Source organism: Macrosteles quadrilineatus, unplaced genomic scaffold, assembly GCF_028750875.1.
Source record: "Macrosteles quadrilineatus isolate MER2022 unplaced genomic scaffold, UCM_ALF_1.0 Scaffold_9__3_contigs__length_116548681, whole genome shotgun sequence".
Taxonomy (NCBI): domain Eukaryota; kingdom Metazoa; phylum Arthropoda; class Insecta; order Hemiptera; family Cicadellidae; genus Macrosteles; species Macrosteles quadrilineatus.
This window is the reverse complement of record NW_026542602.1, coordinates 65,829,662-65,853,027: the sequence shown is the minus strand read 5'-3', so window position 1 is coordinate 65,853,027 and position 23,366 is coordinate 65,829,662. Positions and strand designations below refer to the sequence as shown.

Below are 23,366 nucleotides of genomic sequence, written 5' to 3'. Positions count from 1 at the left end.
CATTATGATAACTAGGTGTATGATGTGGCGGTTTAATCATTTTTAGTATTTACTTTTAGTTGTATCTGTTTTAAAATATCTAAATCTTTTTTTGCATGTAGATCTATATTTCGGGTAATGTTAGTAAAAGTATTTTCACTTAAGTTACATTTCCAAGAGTTTTGTTGTAGAAATGTTGGACACAAAAATCTGCAAATAATATAGTACGGACATGAGTTTGAGGGGAAAACTATGACTGGAAAAGAAGTGTAGTCGAATGAAAAAAAAAATAAAAGAGGACAAATTAAAAAGGATTCTTTCTAGTTTTAGTGAGAGAGCCTCGTTATGTTTTGTTTATCCTCTCACTAAAACTAGAAACAATCCTTTTTAATTTGTCCTCTTTTATTTTTTTTTTCATTCGACTACACTTCTTTTCCAGTCATAGTTTTCCCTTCAAACTCATGTATGTACTATATTGTTTTTGCTTTTTCAAGGCAAATGGAAACCTTCCCAGATGGAATGATTTGTTGATGATGTTGACCAATGGAGTGGCCACCTCTATAGAATAGTGTTTCACAGCTTTTGATGGAATGTCGTCCATTCCACATAACAACTTGGGTTTTAGTTATTTAATTACTGATAAGACTTCAGCAGTAGTAGTTGGTATTAAGATTAGTGGTGAAATGTTGCTTTTACAGGGTAAAACATTGTATAGGCCTATGTAATAATTTTATTCTTAAATTAATCCCGGTTAGAATATGCTATCTTTGCAACAACAAAAAATTGTTAATATGTTTGGCGATTTGAGCAGGATCACAACATTTACGAAGAAACCTAAGCTTTATGTTTGGTCAAAAAAATTTTATATTGATATATTAATATTTTACATACACTACTACAAAGAATCAAACTTTAACACATAAAATTAAAATCAATGGTATAGGCTAAAGTAAATTAAATAATTTATATTTTACTTAAACATCATTATTATTATTTTTGCAAAACAAATTATTGGTACAAGCTTAAACTATTAACATAATCGTAAGTTTCATTTTAAAACGTAATTAAAAATAATACAAAAAGTGCCAAACTTCTATGGATTATCACCCAGGAAAGTGCAATCCTTGGCTCGAGTTGTTCGGAAGGTTTAACCTCTATTAAGATTTTAATTAAGCTTTTTCCCTCCCTTTCAACATCTCAGTCTTTGCCAACCACCCTTACCTGAGTTTGGGACATCAGCTAAAACCTAATCTCAAATATCCTATGCTTGGAAAATATTTTCAAGAAACAAAGAATCATAAAATTGTTTTTCATGTAGAATTAAATTATTTTAATTTTTGTTTTTTTATATTTTAAAATTATTTGATATTTTTAATCAGGGTAAAATATTTATCTAAGCAGCAGTTCATGATTTATTTTAGGGTGAAGATACCATTTCAGCAAATTTCCTTTTTTTTAATAGTGATTATTGTAGTCTTTACGACAAAGTTAAGTTTTACTTTTCCCCAAGGTTCTCAAAAGTTGAAAACACTTTTAATTGTTATTAATATAGATAAATTTTCCCGAAGACACAATAACTCATATAAAATTCTCCTTTATTGGTAACATTTGGACGAAACATGTAAATCAACAACCATTTCTGTGGGTTGGCAAACCATGAACATTCGACTATAGCAAAGGGGGTTTGTGACCCCTAAATTTCAAATCAAAATATTTTATTTTTATTTTTACATTTTCAGTGTACTCTACCTCAGAAATAATTGTACTAGTATGATTTAGCGTTGGAGAAAGAAAGTACAATAATCCCTAAGGCCTTAGAATCTTGTTACAAGAATAAATTAAGCAAAAGTTGTTTTAAGATTGTTGCCATGTAATTATCTCAGGGCTATTTTTATAACTATAACAGAAATATAATGTTACAAAAATAACTTTTCCTCATCAAATTGGCTTAAAACGACGAATCTCACAGTAAACATGTTAAACCTACGCTTATACTAAGGTAGTGCAGTGCTGTGTAAAATTGTTTTACTGTTGTGTTTTATATGTAGTGGTGATAGTTTTTCTTTATTATTTTATCAGCAAACCTAATTTACCCAACAATTTACAATAGGCATGGATTTAAATATATATTTCTTTATAAGGCACCTATTTAAATGAAAACTCAAAAAATCCTTCTGGAAAATTGTTGAGTCTTCAGGTTTGCTGCAAAGAGGATTCCTTTGAACCAAGTTAAAACTATAATTTGTAATATTTCTATGACAGTATTCGTTAAAACCTCAATATTTAGAAGTTGACCCCACAAAATTTTAAGTGTTATAAGACGTTTCTTTTATTTACTTTCCGTTCGGTCCAACAAAATTTGGGATTTTTTAGCCGGGAAAGGTTGAAGTGTTACTTTTCAAATCATGGTAATACTGCAGCTGGATTTTATATAAAAATGTGTAAACTACTTGATATCTTAACTTGGTTTTTATTTGGATGATTTTAGTTCTGAATCATATAATTATAATTATCATATAATGTTTACTCTTAAATAAAATAAATTATTCTGTGCAATGCAAAAACTGATAAACAACACGGAAAGGTGACAGACAAAGTTCAACCAGAGCCGTTATTCACAAGCAAATCCTGGCTGTGATTCTACTCTAAGTCTTCCATTGGATATAACTTCTTATAACACTTTGGATGTAATAACTTGCCCTGTCTTTCATCATTTTCTTCTCTCTCTTTTTCCGCTGTTGTGCATCAGCTTTTGTCAAAATAATCTTTATACAAGTCAACTACATTGTGAACTTTTACATCGTACATTTTTGTAGTTTATAAGTTGTTAGATATGTTTGAATATCCAACTATAAGCCAACCACTAGTCTTAGCTTGCTAAAATATGTTATGCAGATTAAAATAAAATCAGCAAACTGACTTGTATTTTGTCTCAGCTTGTCAACAACCCTTATAACGAATTAGCTGTGGGAGTAGTTACTTTATGAGTAAAATCATAAAAATTGCAATAAATTTTTAACCCCAATTTTGTAACATGGCGTTGTACCATTTTGTTTAGAGTTAAAAGTGTCATAAAAATTTTAACCAAATTGTAAGAGCCATTTTTCAGAAAGCAGTATTTTCCTATTTTATAGGACAATCACCATTAAAATAAAAAAAATAAAATAAAATAAAAAAAAATACTGAAGACACATAGGTTAGTTACCTATATAACAAATTTCATCAAAATCGGACTTTAAGTGTCGTTACATCTCTAGGACTACATATCACAAACACATTTTTTCGGTTCAGGAGGACCCAAAACAGAGATCCCCCATCAAAACTCAAACTCAAAAATCTTGACGAATCTTGATCCATATACTGTGTCTAGGAGAAAGTAAAGATTATTGTAAACAACAATAGGCAAACATACACGACTAAATGTTTAATATTTTAAAATCTTTAGTTAAAAATGTAAATTTATTTTTTTATTTTATTTTTGTTAGAAATTATTTTTTTTTTTAATTTGATTTTAAGAAGTTATTCAAAAGTCATTAATTAAAAAAATACATGCATCACTGCATTCCTAACCTTTTTTGAAAATCTCTAATTTATCAATTTTAGTGATGATTAATTATATTTTATGTTAAGTTCAATTTATGGTTTTGACAATCATTATATGACTTTTCACCTTTCAAGGAAGCCAAAACAATTTTTCTTGTTTTTACTCTTGACAAAATGTTCATGAACAATTAACAATTTTTAATTAGTTTTAGCAATCAGATTTCACTGAAACTCCACAGGCATGTTGCCCAGACATTACAATATTCTGTGGTTATACCTGTCTAACTGTAACCAACAATGATTGATCTTGTCACTACTGTATAGGTACAACTGAACCTCGTATTTGTCTGATGCTACACTGTCGTGGTCCGTGTTGAATATCATTTATTGTTCATCAAACTTATGGGGTTTGCTTTAAAATATTTTAAATTCGTTCTTACATTTTCATCTAAGGAGCACTAGTGTATTTTTATGGCTAGGGTGTTCAAGAAAAGGTGGGGGTAATTTACCTAGTGATTCCTTAGATCATAATAAAGATAAAACCAAGTACAGTAGAGTCCCGCAAACTCGGCACTCGATAACCCGGCAGTCTGGATAACTCTGCCATCACCTGGTTTAGAAAATTAGTGATTTTTTGAGTCTGAGTTAAACATGGACTCAAGCCTGCTCAAGTAAAATAATGCTCAGATCTTACAAATTATTTGTTGTACTATATCTGATGACTTAATACAAACTTGTAATATAATAATTTATAAATAAAAAACTTTTTTAAAACAAAACGTTTTTAAACGCACTAAAAAGTAGAAAATAATTTATAAATATGTGGACAGTATAAATACTTGTAAGATTTAAAACTAAAAACGTGGGGTGCATGCAATAGATAATTTACAATTACCTTCACCTATTGAACTAAATGTATTATTATCAATTAATTGCATGCACCCAACGTTTTTCGTTTTAAATCTTACAAGTATTTATATTGTCCACATATTTATAAATTATTTTCTACTCTTTAGTGCGTTTAAAAACGTTTTGTTTTAAAAAAGTTTTTTATTTATAAATTATTTTCAACTTTTTAGTCTTTAATGTGTAAATATGTTTTAAAAATTCTTTTGTACTTATTTTTAAACCTAGTTCCCTATAACCCGGCATTTCACAAACTCGGCACCCTTCCAGTCCACATTACGCCGAGTTTGTGGGACTCTACTGTATAACATTTTTTTCCAAAATCGCTTCGTTAACCAGTTATCCAGTATTTTGTATTTTTTACATAAACAATTTTATCTTTGAATTTTTCAACCGATCTTTATGAAACTTGTAAGAGGCCCATGTTAGAAAAAAAGTAAATCTGAATACAGCAGAACTACTGTTCAGTACTTTTAAAATGCTAAGATGATAATTTTTTCCATATACTGGTTTTTAATTATTGTATTAATTATTACTTTTATTTTATTAATTTGCTCTTCCTCAATGCACAGTTCGGCCTCAGGGTCAGGTTGGGTTATGAACTCCGACTGTGGTTGTGCTAAGCGACCAATCACAGCTTAATTGATCCTTCCCCTGCCTTTGTGGCCCCAAGTAAGAGACTGAATAGAATTCCTTTGATGTGGCACAACCCCTGTACCATATCAGTTGACTGTATAATTGATCAGTTTAATACGCGAGATGCTGTGACGTTTTTGCCATGAAACAATTACCAATCAACAATATTAAATATATTTTGGTTTTTTGTGGTTCAATGCTTGTTGAGATTCATATTTTAATGTTCGCCTATGATTATTTTTTAATCATAAAAAGGGTAAAGTTAAGATAGGTTGTAAGAAAATGTGATAACTTTAAAGGTTATTATTTTGTTGTTGCAAATATACTTTTTGTTGCAAATATGCTTTTAATTGTATGAATCAATTAAAAGCAGTCTACTTTAAACAAAATATTCAACACATACAGTACAAGGTAATTTTATATTTCAACAGTACTAAACAATAAATTCCTTTGTGTGAATGTAAATTTTAAATTACTAAAATGTTAAAATCAATAATACAAAACCCAAGGGAAAAAGTCCAAATCTGCAGGGACCTGTGCTTGGCTGAGTTTCGTAGAATAAATTCTAAGTAATTGTATTGTAATGAATATAAGTATTATGGTATGGGTCTTAACAGTTGCTTTGTTCTTCAACTACAGTATTTAAAATGTATGTTAAAACATTACAAAATATAAATAACTATATTTTTATGTCACTTCAATTCAGTGTTGACTATAATTTTATTTTATTGACAAATTCACTAAAAAATAAATATTTTTTTATAATAAGTATTTTTTTTTAGTTTATAAAGATGTGTTATTGAAAATCCTAAATCTTAGTAAACTTCAGGATTTTCTAGATTTTCAAAATGTGGTTTATTTATCTTTGACTAAAATGCATAAAATTTAAAACTATGCTTTATTTAATAAAATAATACTTAAACTCGACACCATCCAATGTTGCTAAATCTAACATATATTTTTATGTGCATATAATTTTCCTTAACTTAATTAATTGTCTAATTTCTATGTAACTAGCAGTGTTGTTTTCCATACAATGTCTGGGTGGCCGAGTTTAGGCAGCATTAGCAGGCGGAGATAGCAGCTGTAACTGTAGTGATACTGTGATAATGATGGCGATGGAACGCCCCCTTGCATGTCTAGCAGACGATACGATACAGAGTTCTCAGCTCTGCACAGTTTCTAACGTTGTTTTTATCTCGTTTATTTTTATAAATTTCAGTTGCTTTTGTTTGAAAGTGAATTAGAAACTTTAGTTTTTATTTATTATTTTATTTCCCACGGTTAAACCAATTTTACAAATTTGTGTTCATCAAGATGGTAGCCTAAGATAGTATTAACTAAATTTATTATTGACTTATAACATTTGATAATACAGATCAGCAATATAGCAGTTAAAGATTAGTTTAAACATAGTTTTATTAAAGAACTCATAGAATGATTTAATCAAATAATGCTTGTCATCATTTCACAGTAGAAGACCAATTATCAACGTTGAAGTTGGAGTTGTATGGAAGTACATCGATAATTACATTGTCGGGAATTGACTTTGTAAAAACTGAACCGCTTTAATGTTTTATTTATACGTGAATTTAGAATTATTTATTTGTTAATTATACAATTCAGAATTCGATACAATCAGTTATCAAAAATGCGCCAAACGCAAAGGTTGACCAAGATATTTTGTCATACCGATTATTTTTGAGTTTAGCAAAATATGAACACGCAAATTTTACGATTTTACATTATTTTGACTCATGGATGAATACAATGTGTATGTGATAATTATTTTTCCTTGATATACATTGTAGTTTCATAGTTGTTTGGCCTTTTTTTCTTTTAGACACAAGCCTAGGAATGTTTTTCACATTACTTAAGGCTAGACCTATAGGTTGTGGCATTACCACTAAGATAAAATCCATTGGTGATTTGGCAGGGTTTGAACTCGGAACTTCTTGGACCTAAGTCCCGCGCTCTAACCATTAGACCATCTCGCTCCCCGAGTTGTTTGGCATAGTAAAGAATTAAAAATACAAATATGTTGTATATCAAGATGAAATTTAATAATTCTGTTATGAATACAAAATGTGTGTTTGGCCTGTTGGATTAATGGTGTTTGAGTAGTATTACGTGATTAGGTGTTGGATTGACTAACTATGCAATCCTAGCATATATTTAACATAGCATAGCACTGCCATCTGAATATTGTTTTGCTTGTAAAAGACACAGTTTTTGATAAGAGTTTTGCTTAAAATGTAAATATTTTATACCTGGATATAAAAAATGCAATTTCATTTGGTTGACAGATTCAATTAAATCTTATACATTTAATAAGAATGTGTTATTTAAATTTTTTAAATATTTTTCTTCAATATGAAAAAAATGTTCTTTTCCGTTAATTCACTACCACCACTTTTTTATTGCAATTCCGATATTTTTAACAGTTGTTTCAAGAATCAAAGAATCAAGAATTTATTTGCCGTTAGATAACACAGTTACAATAGGCTTCGTCAACATTCATTTAGTCTATGAATATATTATATAAAATGAAACTATTCCAAACTAACCTAACCAACCAAACTGGCTGATTATGAACAAATTCTGGTTGTGAATAAACAGAATTGCAATTAAAAAATAGTGGTAGTGAATTATTGGAAAAGGACAAAAAAAATGCAAGCTTCTGCACAACCTGAAATGAATGAACATTTGCAGTCACTCCTGGTTAAAAGCTCTAGTCAGGTGCAGCGTCTTTTAAATAATGCACAACTCGGACCCTCTAGGAACAAAGGAACCCTCGTAGTAATAACGAGTCCTTGCTTGTGTATGTCAAAGCTGTCTCTCTTGCTTGATTGTTGTCTTTTTAACATCTTAGCTTTTCTTAAGAATTTATGATGTTCCTATTTTCAATAACGTTAAGGGGAGTCGCTACTGAAACTAGTGACTTAAAAAAATCCTTTTAAAAATCAGCGTATGCTTTTATAGGTTCATTTAGTCTTAGAAAAAGGATTACCGCTGTTAAAGAAAAGATTTTTCATATACTTTTTGGTGTTTTTTGAGCTTTTTTTGGGGGGAAAATGGGTTTTTTAAATCTTTTCTAACTTTCTAACTACTGAAAAATTTTTATTGTATAATATATCTCATTTTAAAGAGCAAAAAAGTACAAACTTTTTGTGAATACTCATGTCTTTTTCTCAATTAGTTTATGAGTTATAGCTTCATAAATAAGTAAAAAAAAAATCCTTTATAGGCTATTTTTTTACTTAAAAAAATTATTCTACTTGTATTTGTTTATGAAACGATTCTATACTATTTCATGTGAAAATATACATTACTGTCCTACTTCTTTATCCAGCTTCTAGATATAGCTAAAAAAATTAACCATCAATCTTTGCTTGTATTTGTATTGTTTTATCTAATACTGTACAGAGTGTGAAGTAAAACTAAGAAAGCTTTAATGTCTGATTAAAGATATTTTTAGTTATGTATCCTTTGCCATTAAGTATTGTTCAAGTACCCGTGAATTATTGTATACAGTTGTTAATGCAGTTTAGCATCCATTATCATTGTCTGGGTAGCTGATTTGTTGTACTTCTTGCCTTCAAATCCGAAGGTCGGTGGTTCAATTCCAAGCGATACACAGAGTCTATTTTTCATTGAATTGTACTAACCGTTTATGCTACAGTAGCTATAAAGGTCGATGTTTGTTAGTAACTAGACCACAGTTTGGACCGTTGCTGAAAATACCAACCGGGTTTAAAAAGCCCCAAAAAATCATGACAAAAAACATTAAAACTCAAACAAGTGATATGGTTTATTTTTCAGATTAACTTTTCAAGCTAGAGACAATACTGATAATAATTAAATTAACTGATTCAAGGATTGTTCAGGACAATAATACACCTCCCTTGTAAATTTATAATATTCTTCTCGGCAAAAATTGATACTCTACGATTCTTTGATCTTCCGACGAACACAAAAAGTCACTTAGATAATTGTAGTCTTAGCAACCAAAGTTCTGTGAAATAGATTCCATTCAGGACAGAAGTGATTAAAGCGTCGACAATGGAAAGTGGCCGATATTACAGCTTTGTGCGGTAGGAGCCATTATATTGGTTTGATTGATTCTCTCATATTGTTCTTTTCTGTTACATTTTCAATTGCAATTTGTTCTTCCTTTTATGTGGTTTGTTCATTCGTAATTTATATTGGATTTGTTGGCCAATGGTCATTCTAGGAGTTGATTATGTTCTTTAGTTGTAATCTGTATTTTATGTGCATTGCTAGTTTTATTATTCACATTGCCTATTTTGGTAAATATTAGGTTAGATCAAGTTTATGGTATTTTGTATGTAATTTATTTTATTTAACAGATTTTTATTGAGTAGACAAAAAGTGTACTTTTATCATTTTCTCACTGCATTGCTTTGGTGAATAAATTGTTATTCTTGTACCTACTTAAATTGTGTACTGACAATTTCCACCCATAATCTTCTCTTTATAAAGGAACATCTATTGTGTTGTATTCATCCTTAGAGTACCTTTCAATTTTCTCCAATATTTGATTGTTTTGTTAGCAGAATGGCCGAGCCAGTTCCGAGAGCTCCGAGGAGCCAGAGGCTGGAGGCAGCTCCCGGTGGCAAACTGTGTTTGGAGCCGTAACTCAACGGGAGCTCCGCTTCTACGAGTCCGCTCCATGGAGTGTGGAGGCTTGGAGTGCTCCACTGGATACTTCGCCCCTCATTTCTACCAGGTTTGAAAAATTGTTTACATAGAACCTTTGACTATCGATAAAACTATTTACTTTCTATTTTGATGTTCAGCCAGTTTAGTCTGGAAATAAACATATTTGAACTAAGCCAAAAAGTTAAATTCTTGTTTTTTGTTCATAAGTGAACAAAGTCCAACCAAGCCGAATTGAAAGAACAACTTATTGTAACTTTGGCGATTTGGGCGCTTTGAATTGTAATCATAATTTCCAATCAGCAAGTCCATCCATTCGCAGAGGCATTTTTAAAGTTCTCAAACATACATGAACACATTTGATTACTCTTTCGTGATTGCATCTTTGGTGTCAGTCACCCCATGTGTAAATGAACCGCTGTAGAAGTGAAGTGTAAAAACTGATTCACTTTATCAGTGTTAAGGTCTAGTAAACAATTTGTAGAAAGAGTTACATGAAGTTGTAGTTTTTATTTTAAACACCGAATAAAAGGAGTAATTGTATTTGACACACCTTTTCTAACATTATCTTAGATTTCCTGTTGTTTTGGTATTAGCCAAATAAATTACATTCAGTTTGATTAAAAGTGTTAAAATAAACAAATCGAATACAAATATGGGACAAAGGGGTTTAAAATACATAGCCTTCCTAAAGTGAAGAAGGCAGGTGCCATACCTTAAAATATAAGATGAAACTCGATTGCAAATAATCGTTTCTTTGACATTGAAACTCTGGAAACATAATTTCTACATTATTTTGTAGAGCTAAAAAAAATAATTTTGTATGTTGAAGCATTGTTGTTCAGTTAGTGGTTACAGAAAAAATTTCAAAGAGTTCTAAATTTTAATTATTATGTTATTCTTGATGGATAAGTAAACTATATTTATTGGGTATTTTGTCTGGATTTGGCATATTTATTCATTTCATACCAAGCTATTTATCAACTAAAAAAAAAACAAACACTTAATTACCCTCCTTGTAGCAGCCAACCTAAGCACATGTTAAACCTAAAATGTTATGTAAGTAGGAAGTAAATCTGAAATTATTAAGGAAATATTTTTGTGAAAATCCAGTCTGGAAAATGGAAGCTTAGTATGCAGGATGGCTGCAGCGAAGGTATTTACTTCAAATTCACGTTTGTTACAAATTTGTTTACTGTATGATATAAAATGTATATATGTAGTTGAGTTGGTATCAACATGAGAGTACTAAGTCGTAAAAAGAAAGAAAATATTGAACTAAATGACGAGTGGATGGGTTTCCATGTTAATATTGGTTAAATTCACGATTTTAGTCAAAGATTAGAAACAAACGACCCACTGAGCAAAAAAAAAAACAAAAAAACAAAAAAAAAATAATTTCTGTGATCAGGTTGGTGAGCTCCAGCAAACAGACTGATGTGATCACATTCTCCGTGCGTTGTGGTACACCTGATGGGGTGGTTATGCAGCAGTTGAGGGCGGAGACACATAGAGATCTTGCGACGTGGGCGAGATGCATTGTACAGGGCTGCCACAACAGTGTGCTGCTGCAGCGGGAACTGGCCTGCCGTAAGTTGGCATCAGTCGTTGTCTATATTGTGCTTTACTTATAGATTCTGCAGAAAATATAGTTGTTTAGTTAAAAAGTAGAGTGACGCTGTCTTATAACTGGTTTTGAACTGGGTTGTAACTCTATGTGTGAACAGGCGCTTGCTTAATCGGTAGAGTGGAAATATTAGAGTGTTGATGATAGTTTATGAACTGTGTGTTCCTCCTTCATTCCCAAAATGAGTGTTCAAAACCAGTTACAAGACAGCGTCACTCAGAAACTGTACTCTACTGCCGACGGATCACGTTTACACAAGTATAGTGTGCAGGATAGTGGCAATTTTGCTATTGATGGGGGAAGTAGAGCTACTATGCCACATGTTGCTAGTAACTTTACTCTACCACCTACTATCTACTATACTAGCTACTAGGTGCTAGTGATTGTTTACACGGGTAGAGTTACTCTACTAGATACTCTACCCTACCCACAACTCCTCACGTGTAAACCCGGCTTTAGTTTATCCACCCTGGGCCCGGTTTCTGTGAGATTCCTACATCTATAAGCTGAAAATTGAACACAGTCGCCTGGTAATCAGGTCTCTAGTTCAATCCTGAGAAAAGTCAGTAGTGTATGATAGGTTGAATTTGGACCCAGTCCCTTGATCATTGGACTTTCAATAAATGATCCCCGTGAAAAAAGTTTATCTCAGCAACAAATCGTCGTATGACACTCGTCCAAAACTAATTTCCCTTTCATACTTGGTTTAGAATGCACTGTTTAGCCCTTTGCTGATTTTGGTCTTTGACAAAGCTACACAAGGCTCGCCTCATTTTACACTCATTGTGTCCCTGTCTCAATCTATGTTTGTGTTGTATACAGGGTGTGTGTGGCAAGGGCAGCTCGCTCAGCTTGTGCTACACTATGACGATGGATTCAGTCTGCTAGAGGCCCCGGGGCCCGGCAGACAACCCAAGGTAGTCTGGAGCTTCCCCTTCGAGAGGCTGAGGTCCTCTGCGGATGACGGGGCTCGACTGCTCTGGCTCGACTTTGGTGCTGATGATGAGATTGTGAGTCAATAGCATATTGTGGGTCAGAAGTATTCCTTAATGTTTACATCACAGAAACAGCTGATCTGAAAAATGAGTATTATTTTGTAATCCAAACAGAGCATTGAGCCAAGGCATATTAAGGTTGTAATAAGACTTGGAGAGGCATGTGAAATCAACAACTACCTACTTAAGTTTTATCAGAATGAAAAGAGGGATTTAAACACTTTATAGTGTTCCCTAAATTAGTTGAAGAGCAACAAAAAAGTGTTTGTATCTGGCACCAATTGGCTTTTAATGTCTGAAGTTGTTTTAGTTACCTTAACCAAATTAAACCTCCAAGTGCTAATGCAAATAATGCTCTTTAGCAAATAATAATAATTTTTTGGTAATCGCACAGACTTTTTGAAAAATGGATATAAAAATTACTTTTTCAACTCAAAGTACTATGTATAACATGTCAAATTATCCAGGAAATTACCCTCTACATGAAAATACTAGAAGGAGCATACTCACATTTTTTATTTCCAAGACCTCCATGAATTAGGGTGAACATAATTTTCTTTTTTCATTTCTCAAAAGTTGTCTATCCTAGACTACCCAAAGGGTCTGAATCAGAGTTCTGAGATAGTCAAAATGTTCCAAATTTGACCCTCTTTCCACCGATATAAAACACTTATAGGTTTTCTTGAAAACTAACCACACAAAGATTACAACAACATAACCACTCATGACGCACAACAGGTGTCCGAAAACAAAAAAATCATCTGCTGAAAAACAGGTCTGCCAAAATTAGATTTTTTCCAACAACCGCCAAACTGATTATTTGACATCACTAGTAGCACAAATCCATTTGTGGTTAGCAGGATTTAAACCTGTGACCTCAGGGAGCGAATGATGGAAATACTAGAAACTCTGGAAATACTGGAAACTAGAACTAGGGATACTATGCTCCACCACTAGACCAGCTCACCCACCTCTAGGCTGTAACAATAGGGGTATAAACTATAGATTTGGAGGTTAAATGATTTATATTTCCAATATGTGTGATTATTAAGCTATTAACTTTTTATTGTAGGAACTCGATTTAGAAGCTTGTCCAAAGCCTTTGGTTTTCATCCTACACAACTTCTTGTCTGCCAAGATACACAGGCTCGGCCTCTACGCGTGAGAGAATCAAGTTAGAAGCTGATTGGTCTGAGCTCTAGATTCCGTCCTCAAGCCATCTGGAACCGTTCTTCACTAATTTGCTGTCATTAAGATTAAGACTTTGAACATTCCTCATTTTAGAGTTTGACTTTGTAATTTATTTGTGCTATTTTGACAAGGCTACTACAGCTGAATTTTTTAAACAAATTTGTATTAAGATAATTGAACAACCTCATTGTCGTGTGGGGTTGACAATTGCTCATATCTGAGTACATTTATTGTCTAACAAATGTACAATGTTGGTAATGGTGAACTGTAGCTTTATTTAAATCTGGCAAACTATATAAAGGATGTCCTTGAACTCTCTTATAATATTGATACGTTTTGCTGAGTAGGTCCAGACAAGCATGTTTTGACATAGGAGTGCAGATTCAGTGGCCACACACTTTTTACCTTCCATGTAACAGAAAACCTAAGTTCTTGTTAAATCTAATGTTATGTAATAATCTATACTTATTTAATACGCAAGCAGGATTTTTGTGACAATTACTCCTCCGAAACTACTGGAAACTACTGAACCGATTGACATGATTTGGTGTCATTGGAAAGAGCGTAATGTGAAGTTGTGCAGGAAACTTTCTTTTTATCAAAATAATTTTAGAGTGAGGCCCTGGGGCCCTTTAAAGTTTTGTATTTCTCCATAAGATTAACATGGGAAACAAAAATTGTTATGAAACTTCAGCTGTTGTCAGAAATTAAAAGTGAGAAGAAAAACATATGTAAATTGTAAACAGTCAATAAGTTTGCTAATTTAACAGTTTGCTACAAACATTTACTGACTTATGTGAACGGAAATATTTACTATTTGAATTTGGGTTGGTGTAAATATTACAATGGAAAAAACGAGAGAGCCTGGATAGTTTTATGTACTACACTGTGTGCTGCATTTAATTCTTAGTAATCATTGAAAGAGCCGCTTTGGAAACTATGTAAACATAGGAGAGTCATACAACACCACCAAGAAGAATAAATAGAAATAATGTTTTTTTTTTATTTATAATCGTTATTATGGACAACCTAATGCGGCTATGAGTAAGGCTATTTGTAGAAAACACTAAAAAACAAGACCAACTTTTGAATAGTGATCAGATATTTACAAGAAATGTTGATTATATCGATTTGTTATGTAAATCTTGAGTATTTCCATAATCTTTGAGTCGAATCTTTTAAAGCCTTTATAAATTATGGCTGTTATTCGTTTTAAAATAATGCCTGTAATACTTAGCAATTGCTCGAATTCGAGCAACAGGTACACTAGTAAGGAATAAATATGTACTGTTTATGTAAATATTTAAGTAAAAATCTAATCCAGACAAATTGAAATTCGCTTAGTCATAGGTTCGCTGCAGTGGGGCTATTTATTATTTGTTAATAATACCAAGGCAAAAATGTGGTTCGGATTCCACTATAAACTTTAGGTCCCTTAGTTGCCATTAGCTGTATGGGCTATTAATTAACAGCTGTGTCTAAAGAATATGTGGGCCTTAGTCACTAACAAGACTACAAGATCGCGCCACTCATCCTACACTCATCTCCATTCATACTTGGCTTAAAATACCTACTTTGTATGATCACCATTTCATTGAAAAGTATTTAAGTAAATAGTAAAGTGTTATTTTTTATTATAAAATACGGGTTATAAAAACTGAAGATGGACGATAAGCAAGACATAAACTTTACATTTGTACAGCAGAACGTGTTTGTTTTCACTTTAGGAACAAAACGTAAAATTATTGTCAGAGAGTTATGGGACAAACTGTATATTAATGAGAAACAAGATCATTGATGTAAATTACAATGTGTTTAAATTTCATTGCTTTTTGAATATTACTAATTAAAAGGAATAAAAATTTGTCATAATCTCTTGGACTGGAGTTCAATTAAAACTCTTAATTATGTTTGGTGGAACCCACGCTTGAACAGAAGCTTATTCAAGCATTTTTTTAGTAAAATTATCTTCATTCAAATTTACCTGGAAATGTACAATTTTAAATGTGTTACTTTTGGTGCTATTAAATAGGAGCTTTTTAAAGAAGTAATGCTCATTGTGTAAGAATAATTGCTTTAGTTTATCAGAAAACAAGTTTTAAGCATCGCTCAATGTTTGAGAGATTTTAAGAGATTTAATTTAATTTATTGTTTGAAGAAAACCTATTATGAGTATTATGTGACAAAATATTTGTTAAGTGACCTGATTACTAACAATGTAAGTACTAATAGGGTTTTTTTTGTTACAATAAAATGAAAAACCTACTTGCTGTATCCAAAGTTAACAATTAATTCTACATGAGCTATTTTCAACTATTGTAGTTTTTCATAAACAATCACGTAACAGTCCAATCCAAGAATGACTTGAAAATACACGAGCTCCGAATGGTGCAAATATAGTACCTACCAGTATATCAGAGTGAGCATTAAGATGCAAAGAAAAAAAATGTTTTGTGTTATAATCAACAACCCCTAAAGATTTCCCTAGAAAGCATTTTCTGCTCTCAATCTACACTGGCTCTATTTAATCTCTTATTCATTTCCAGAGTCGGGTTTGTATTTTTTAAACCAGCCAAATAAAAGTTGTTTGAAAATACCTCAGTATTTAATTGTAAATAATGTGTAACTTAAAATACTAATTTGTAATATAGATAAATTATTTATTTATTGTATAGCAGTTGCAGTGGCTCATTCAATCTAGTTTAGCCATTATAATTTAACATATCGGAAAGCACACGGTAGTTGGTGCAACGCACAATTAACCGATATTGTAATCATATGGGCGGTGACTAGTATTGTTGCAAGAATGGCACTGAAGTTGAACTTGAAATTAAAACACATGATTTAAATTTTAAATATATTCATGCTTAAGTATTTAAGAATTATTTGTTTTATATTTGTTTATGACATTTTATTCCCGTTGCAGATAAAATGTGTAATTAGGAAATGTTGGGATTGGTAAATTTGTACAGGACCTAGGTGTTAAAAAATGTATCATTATTGATATACATGTGTGTTTTTATTATTAATATTTTTATGGCAAGTTTGATTTGACTTTGTACAAAAATAAGTATTTTAAAATTTTAATATTTACTTACCATAACTTTCAATATATTTAAGGATTTTGTTTACGCAATCTTTGAATGGACTAACTGTTGCGTAACTAAGCTACACAAAAAAACCTGGGCTGTTTTCCCTGAGAACCCATTTAATTATTAAAACTTTCAACCACAAACGCAACTTTTAACGTATTACTACAATAACTTGCCTTTAACTGATATTATTGCAATTGAGTCAAATACCTGATTTTATCACCTGTTATACGAGTTCACCTAACCTTAAAATAGCCATTAACATGAATTTTTTTCAATTGTGTTCAATCTCATTATAAATCATGCATCAAGCAGCTAAGCCTGTCCCAATGTAGATAAGATTGTATATTGAGGAGATAGATTTTAATGTTAGTTTATAAGTTTGTACTTTGAAGGTTGTATAATTTCATTCAAACACACTCATGGATTGTTTTGTTTAGTCATATTTAGAAAGCTATATTTTTGTAAATAACAGTTATTTAATTCAGTCATTGATTTAAATTCATGAAGCGTTTACTTGAACATACTATGTGAATTTACTATTGAACCTTGTTCGGTACCCCCTACTTATATGAATTCAACCACAAATTTGTATCTATTAAAGTGTTAGAATACAAATAGTGCTACTTTTTTGTGGTTATGGTAAAAAAATGGTGGTGGCTATAAATTGTACCCAAGGATTAACAAAGAAAATGGTGCACCGTGTTTATTTATTTTTTGTTTTATCACTTTTTCGCACAAATCAATGTGACATTGTACATTTTATAAGTTATTTGCTATAGAAGGCTTTTATGACTTCTGACTAAAAACACTAATGTTGTGCACAAAATATTTTGAATTGAGTTTCTTTTTAGACACTTGTGTATTTTTGTAACAGATATTTACAATTTTTGTTTGCCAAACTTAATTTGGAAAGGACTAAGTTTTAGCTCATGTTAATCCATTTGCGGAAGAAAGATATTTGTGTGAATCTTTAATACAAAAGACGCTCTCTAATCCGGCTTGTTCGGGACTTTGGCGTTGTTACTGAATATCTCCCAAAAACAGCCATTATATGACTAACAAAAATACTGCCAATTTAAAAGCTTTTGCTGATGGCTCCCAACATCTTTTGGTTGCTACCGACGTCTGCCAATCACTATCGACTCTGGGTAATGTGATATAGCTACAAAATATATGACAGAATTTTTAGACCTTTAGACCGATCGGACCATCAGATGTCGGAATAGGGGGCTTTTATTGTACTTTGTTAGTACTGTATTTCAAACTACTCAGCAGTGTGTGATAAACATACAAAATATTTTCTTTATTTACTACCACTAATGTGTCAGTAACGGCACATTTGGAATTTTCCTATAAATTTATACATGATAATTTAAAATAAAATTCTATTGTGAAACATCATAAAACTGCTAAAACCCAGGCACAAACATAAGCCAGAAAGGTTCGGCCACTGGGTCCCCCCTTCACAACTCTGTCCGTTATCCGTTATGATGGGTTATCATCAGCTATTACAATTACAAAAATACTCAAATATGTTTCGTCTCAATAAGGCCTGCACCACTTGATATTCTTTGTTTTAAGAGATCAGCCAATAATCAGTAATTCAGTTGATATTATATTTGTTTCCCTCACGCCATTGTTACCCTACTCTCACCCAGATATTGAGCTACTAGTACCAACTGGAGGTTTGGTTTTGTGAGTAGTTTTGATTAAAAAAACAACCTGATGAATAAAAGATCATCTGCGCAATACTTCTAAATGGTACCTTTGACTAGTCAATGATGGTACTAAAATAAGATACTGTAATAATAGGGAATGGATTAATCAAGTTTTCTAGCATTTGTTTTTGTACTGTGCACAAACACTTTTAACTTTTAACAATCACAAACGCTTTTAAGAGAAATTGTTTCAGAACCCTCAAATGTTGAGGATGCTGTTCAAGTCCAACCCTTGGACGAAATTTCCTACTGAAACTAATTACTTTAGTCCGTTCACGAAATTTCGGTGGTTTGAGGAGAAGTAATTTCTTCCACTACTTTTTTTGCTTTATAAATGTAGCAGCTGATTTGCGTTGTGTTAAACCTCAGCTGTTGTTTTAAATATAGGATCAAGTGGAGGGGATGGATTTCTTCCCCTAAAACCAGCTAAATTTGGTGAACAGAGTATAACCTGTAAAGCACAGTTTTTCCCCAAATGTTGTTCTAATATCATAATGAATGTTTTTCAAATATAAAGTAAAATCAACAGAATCAAATTTATTCATACAAACACACACACTCGTACACATGTACATTTTAATGAAATGGACATTGACTGCTTGTTAATCATATTTGCCAGATATTTTTCTGTCACGCCTCCTCCAGTTGCAGTGACTAGTAGCCATGTTGTTACCAGTGCTCTATGGCTCAAGGCTTGCTGCTACCAGTGTCGAGCAATAAGAAAGGCAATTACAAGTGTCAATTCTTATCTTTTGTTTTATTTACTTCCTGCATAGCTTCATTTGTCAGCTTTTAGTGTAATTATGTGGTAGTTTTTTTTACGGTCAGCTGCAGAGTACATTACTAGTCCAGAAAATGGGTGTTTACCAGACATGTATGGTTGTTCCCGTGTGATATTCTTTTTACCGTACTTCTCTAAACCAACAAACTATAGAAAACTGTCAAAACCAACCTCACTAAAAAATTAAAAAAAAACCAAACAACTAATAGTCACAAAGAAGAAAACATAGGGCAGTTTTCTGGGTGCTGTCTGGTGAAGAGCCCTTGGTTGGCCTAAGTATAGTCGTTAATCAATAGTTAGCTACTAGGCATAAGCGTGACGTTATAAGTTGTGCTTTTAAGTCTTAGGTCCAAGGATGGATAGTATTTATGAATATGAGCTCGAGATAGTTGAGATAACACTTAACAGTAGTTAGCCCTGCCGAAGCGATATAACCTGGGTGAGACATTCGATTGTGTGTTACGCCTTACAATGAATTTAGCATTGTACTGTGAGGGAATACCTCGTAAATTTGGGCTGTTTGGAGGGGCTATGCCCTGCCACAGCAAGGGTATGCTTGACGGGCATTGGACTACAGTTCAGTTAGGGTCACATAGTTACCCTAACCTAAAGTCAATAGATAGGGTTGTGGCGAAAAGGTTTTACCTGAATCTGATCTGAGTAGGCTTGTGGACTTAAGGGATGTCGAACTATAGGGAGTAAATGGAGTTTAACATAAAGGAAAGTAAAAACACAAGTCTTTTATAGAAATCACCCAAATTTATTAAATACAAAAAAAGCTTAACTAAAGTCTCAATTGTATACAAGAGGTTAAGTTACCTTGATTCTGTCCAAGTAATCCTCAAGTCGTCATTAGTGCGACCGGTTTCATGTCTATGGCATCATTGTCAGGCTGAACGTAAAAATCGCTCCTAGGAGGTCGTCATGAGTCTTGAAAAACACGCAACACATATAACACGTACACAAACAAAAAAGAGGTAGCGGATTTTTATCCCCCTGGAATTTTACCCCCTGGGCAAACATGACGTCACAAACCAGGGGGTAAAATTCCGGCCGCGAACTTTTGAGTTTCGCGACATCAGCTCGATGGATTAAACGCGGAATTAAAAATAAATTTTCACGCTTGTGATTTTAATCAGAACGGGTCCGCGGAATTGGCTAACTCTGGAACTCGCTAACCCCATGTTAAATGCCCTATCTTCAAATTTGGTCGATGAGAGGAACTCGCTAACTTGTTCGGTTTCGGAATTGGCTAACTCCGGAACCCGCTAACCCGCTCTAGAGCCGGGTTAGCGAATTCCGTCCTCGCACGGAAGTCGCTTACTCGGTCCCTCGGCGGAACTCGCTAACTCCCAATCAGAAGCCTCGCGAGCCGTCCAATGGGAGCCAAGCACGAATATTTTTGGCCAGTGTTGCCGAAAGTGTAGTACCTATATCGTATCGGTACCATAATGTCGTATCCTACGATTAATTAGGAGTAAGAGCAACGTAGTCGATAAAATAAATATATTTAGAAGTATGTTTAACATTATTCCTATGATTATTTTTGTGGAAAATGCATTATAGTCTTACCATAGACTAACCAACACAAGTAAACTTGACATCCCATTGTAAACTTTGAAGCTCGTTTTTCGTGTCTAGTTCATGTCCGGTGACACTGATCGCTAGTGTCGACAAAATTGTGTTTCTATTATTTTATGGTTAACTTCATGATTTGTTCATTACTGTTTGGTTATATAACTAGGGGACGTGTTATTGGTTGTGATTAGAACGTTTTATTTGGTTAAACGAGGTTTTAAATTACTGAAAACAAGAAACAATTGTAAACAAAACACGACCTCTAAAGACAGTGCACCGGACAGAACTAACAATAAAAGTGTCTTCAGCTGATCCATAAGGATGAGAAATGTACTAATATAAGGGAGTATGTTTTATATGTGGGTTTCTTACTTAAATAGTAGCTTATTGGTATGCAAAAAGATAAAAATGCACATTTAATTTGGATCTATTACATGTTATGAAATATCTATTTTCGTAGTCCACCATTTGTTTCTTTTATTCGAATAAATACCATTTTGTAAATTTCTGCAAATAAAATTATTGAGTTCGTATTTTATATACTAGGCTTGTAACCTTGAATCATAAATCATAATAAAATTTACACGTTAAACGTCACTAAAGAATTACATTGTAGTGATAATGTATTTTTAAATAGAGCTATTGAATTTAAATAAATATTTATCAATACATTATAAAGTGGTAGGCCTAATGTATTCATGGATTGCATTAAAAGTTAGTCTATGCATAAATACAACTTGTAATTTTTTTTTTATCGTAGGCTATTAGTGTAGACCCGGGGTCATCCTCTTAATTTTGTTGAATTACGTCTTTCAGTAGGCCTACTTTTTAAAAGTCTGGAGTTTGTCTCTAGGCTGATTCTAAATGGACGCAGGCGTTCTTGTTTGTTACAATTCTATTCTATGAATTGGTGGTCATAGCTAAAATTACTTAATGTTATCCAAAAACAAAGCTATTGTCTATTGTGAAGCTCAGTACTGGGGAACGGTGAACCAAGCAATGGCTTGGTATAGTTTATATCGATTGTGAAAGCAATATAAAGGAAACCCAACACTCAAATCAGGAAAATCCGTCAATTCGTTTATTAAGAATCGTGAATTAAAATTACCGTGTAACGTTTTATTATATGAATATTATATCTTCTACTATTTTTTACTAGTGGTGCTTAGGTGTACAATCTAAAAACGGTTTTATAACATGTAACATACATCTGTTTCCGTGTTTAAGAACTTGCGTGTATTTTAGCTTAGTTTCGTAGAGGTTTAATTATTTAGTACCAATTAAACTGAAATTTCAATATTTTTCATATCCTATTATTTTCTTTTATACTGATGGCATTTATATTTAAGATCGAAATCATAAACATTTAACTGGCCATTGTACAGTTTAATAAAAAAAACACTTTTTCATGTCAAATCAAATCAAATCATTTATTGCCGTAAAACATACAAAACATACGTATGGCATCGTCATATTTTACAATAAATTTCTATTTACAAAACTGGACACCTTAAATAAGTGATAAATTCGTCAACATCATAGACACTTAATTCTATCAAAAGAGATTTCAAATGCACTTTGAATTTCTTATCATCTAAGCATTTTACATTATGTGGCAGCAAATTAAAGATTTTCTTACCTAATTCAATTTGATGATTTTTTTTTACCTAATGATTTTTTAATTGTCTTTTGAATTACTTTGGGCTAGTTATCTGTTAAAAGTGGAATTGATAACAAAAAACAATAACATTTACTGTATCTTTATTGACACTGACATTTTGAAATACGGCAGTGTACGATTATTTTGTCGTACAAGGTTGGCAACGCTCCGTGCAGTGGGCGCGGCCGGGTTAGCGACTTCCAGAGTTAGCGAATTCCGCCGCGAGACAAAATCGAGTTAGCGGGTTCCGGAGTTAGCCAATTCCTGACTGAGACGGTTAGCCAGTTCCGGAGTTAGCCAGTTCCGACACACGACCGAGTTAGCGAGTTCCTGAGTTAGCCAATTCCTACGTCTCATCAGAACACATCAAATTATAAAAACCTAGAATGTACGGCCCGGATTTTTACCCCCGGAATTTTATCCCCGGAATCTTACCCCCCGGATTTTTACCCCCGGATTTTTACCCCCGGAATTTTACCCCCCGGAATTTTACCCCCCGGATTTTTACCCCCTGGCCAGATATATCAATTAGTGAGAATGATTAATTATCTTCATTCAGTTTTAATTTAATAGTAAACATTTTATTATTAAGTGGCTTATCTTATTGTATTTGTAACATTAACTAATCGAACAGGTTTTTTAATTTTAATTTTGGGATTCGAGTATCAGGATTTGATCTTTGAAGCCAACTGTTGGTTGATCAAAATAAAACAGCAAATTCTGTTTACTTAGTTGAGATTAAAAAATAAATAAATAAAGACAGGCTACTAAATAATGAAATGTTTAGAATTAATTAAAAACAGAAAAAAGAAAAATCAATCAATCAATTTCTAAAATCAGCCAAGGGGTAAAATTCCGGAGGGTAAAAATCCGGGGGTAAAATTCCAGGGGGTAAAAATCCGGCCCGTACATTTTCAGTTGTCTAAACACTAGTTATATGGACAGGGGGTAAAATTCCGGTTTTTATCACTAACCTA

The 23,366-nt window shown here is 32.6% G+C and overlaps 1 protein-coding gene across 2 annotated transcripts in view; it reads left to right on the top strand.

The window, feature by feature from the left end:
• The window catches only part of LOC129002456 (beta-1-syntrophin), an 80,450-nt gene extending 62,187 nt beyond the window's left edge, over nucleotides 1-18,263 (top strand). For both annotated transcript variants that reach the window (XM_054430278.1, XM_054430276.1), the window contains exons 4-7: nucleotides 9,639-9,814; nucleotides 11,156-11,334; nucleotides 12,194-12,381; nucleotides 13,439-18,263. In XM_054430278.1, the coding sequence (XP_054286253.1) occupies nucleotides 9,639-9,814; nucleotides 11,156-11,334; nucleotides 12,194-12,381; nucleotides 13,439-13,531 (636 nt within the window). In that variant the 3' untranslated portion in view covers nucleotides 13,532-18,263. The remainder of the gene's footprint in view (nucleotides 1-9,638; nucleotides 9,815-11,155; nucleotides 11,335-12,193; nucleotides 12,382-13,438) is intronic.
• Nucleotides 18,264-23,366: the final 5,103 nt, after the last annotated feature.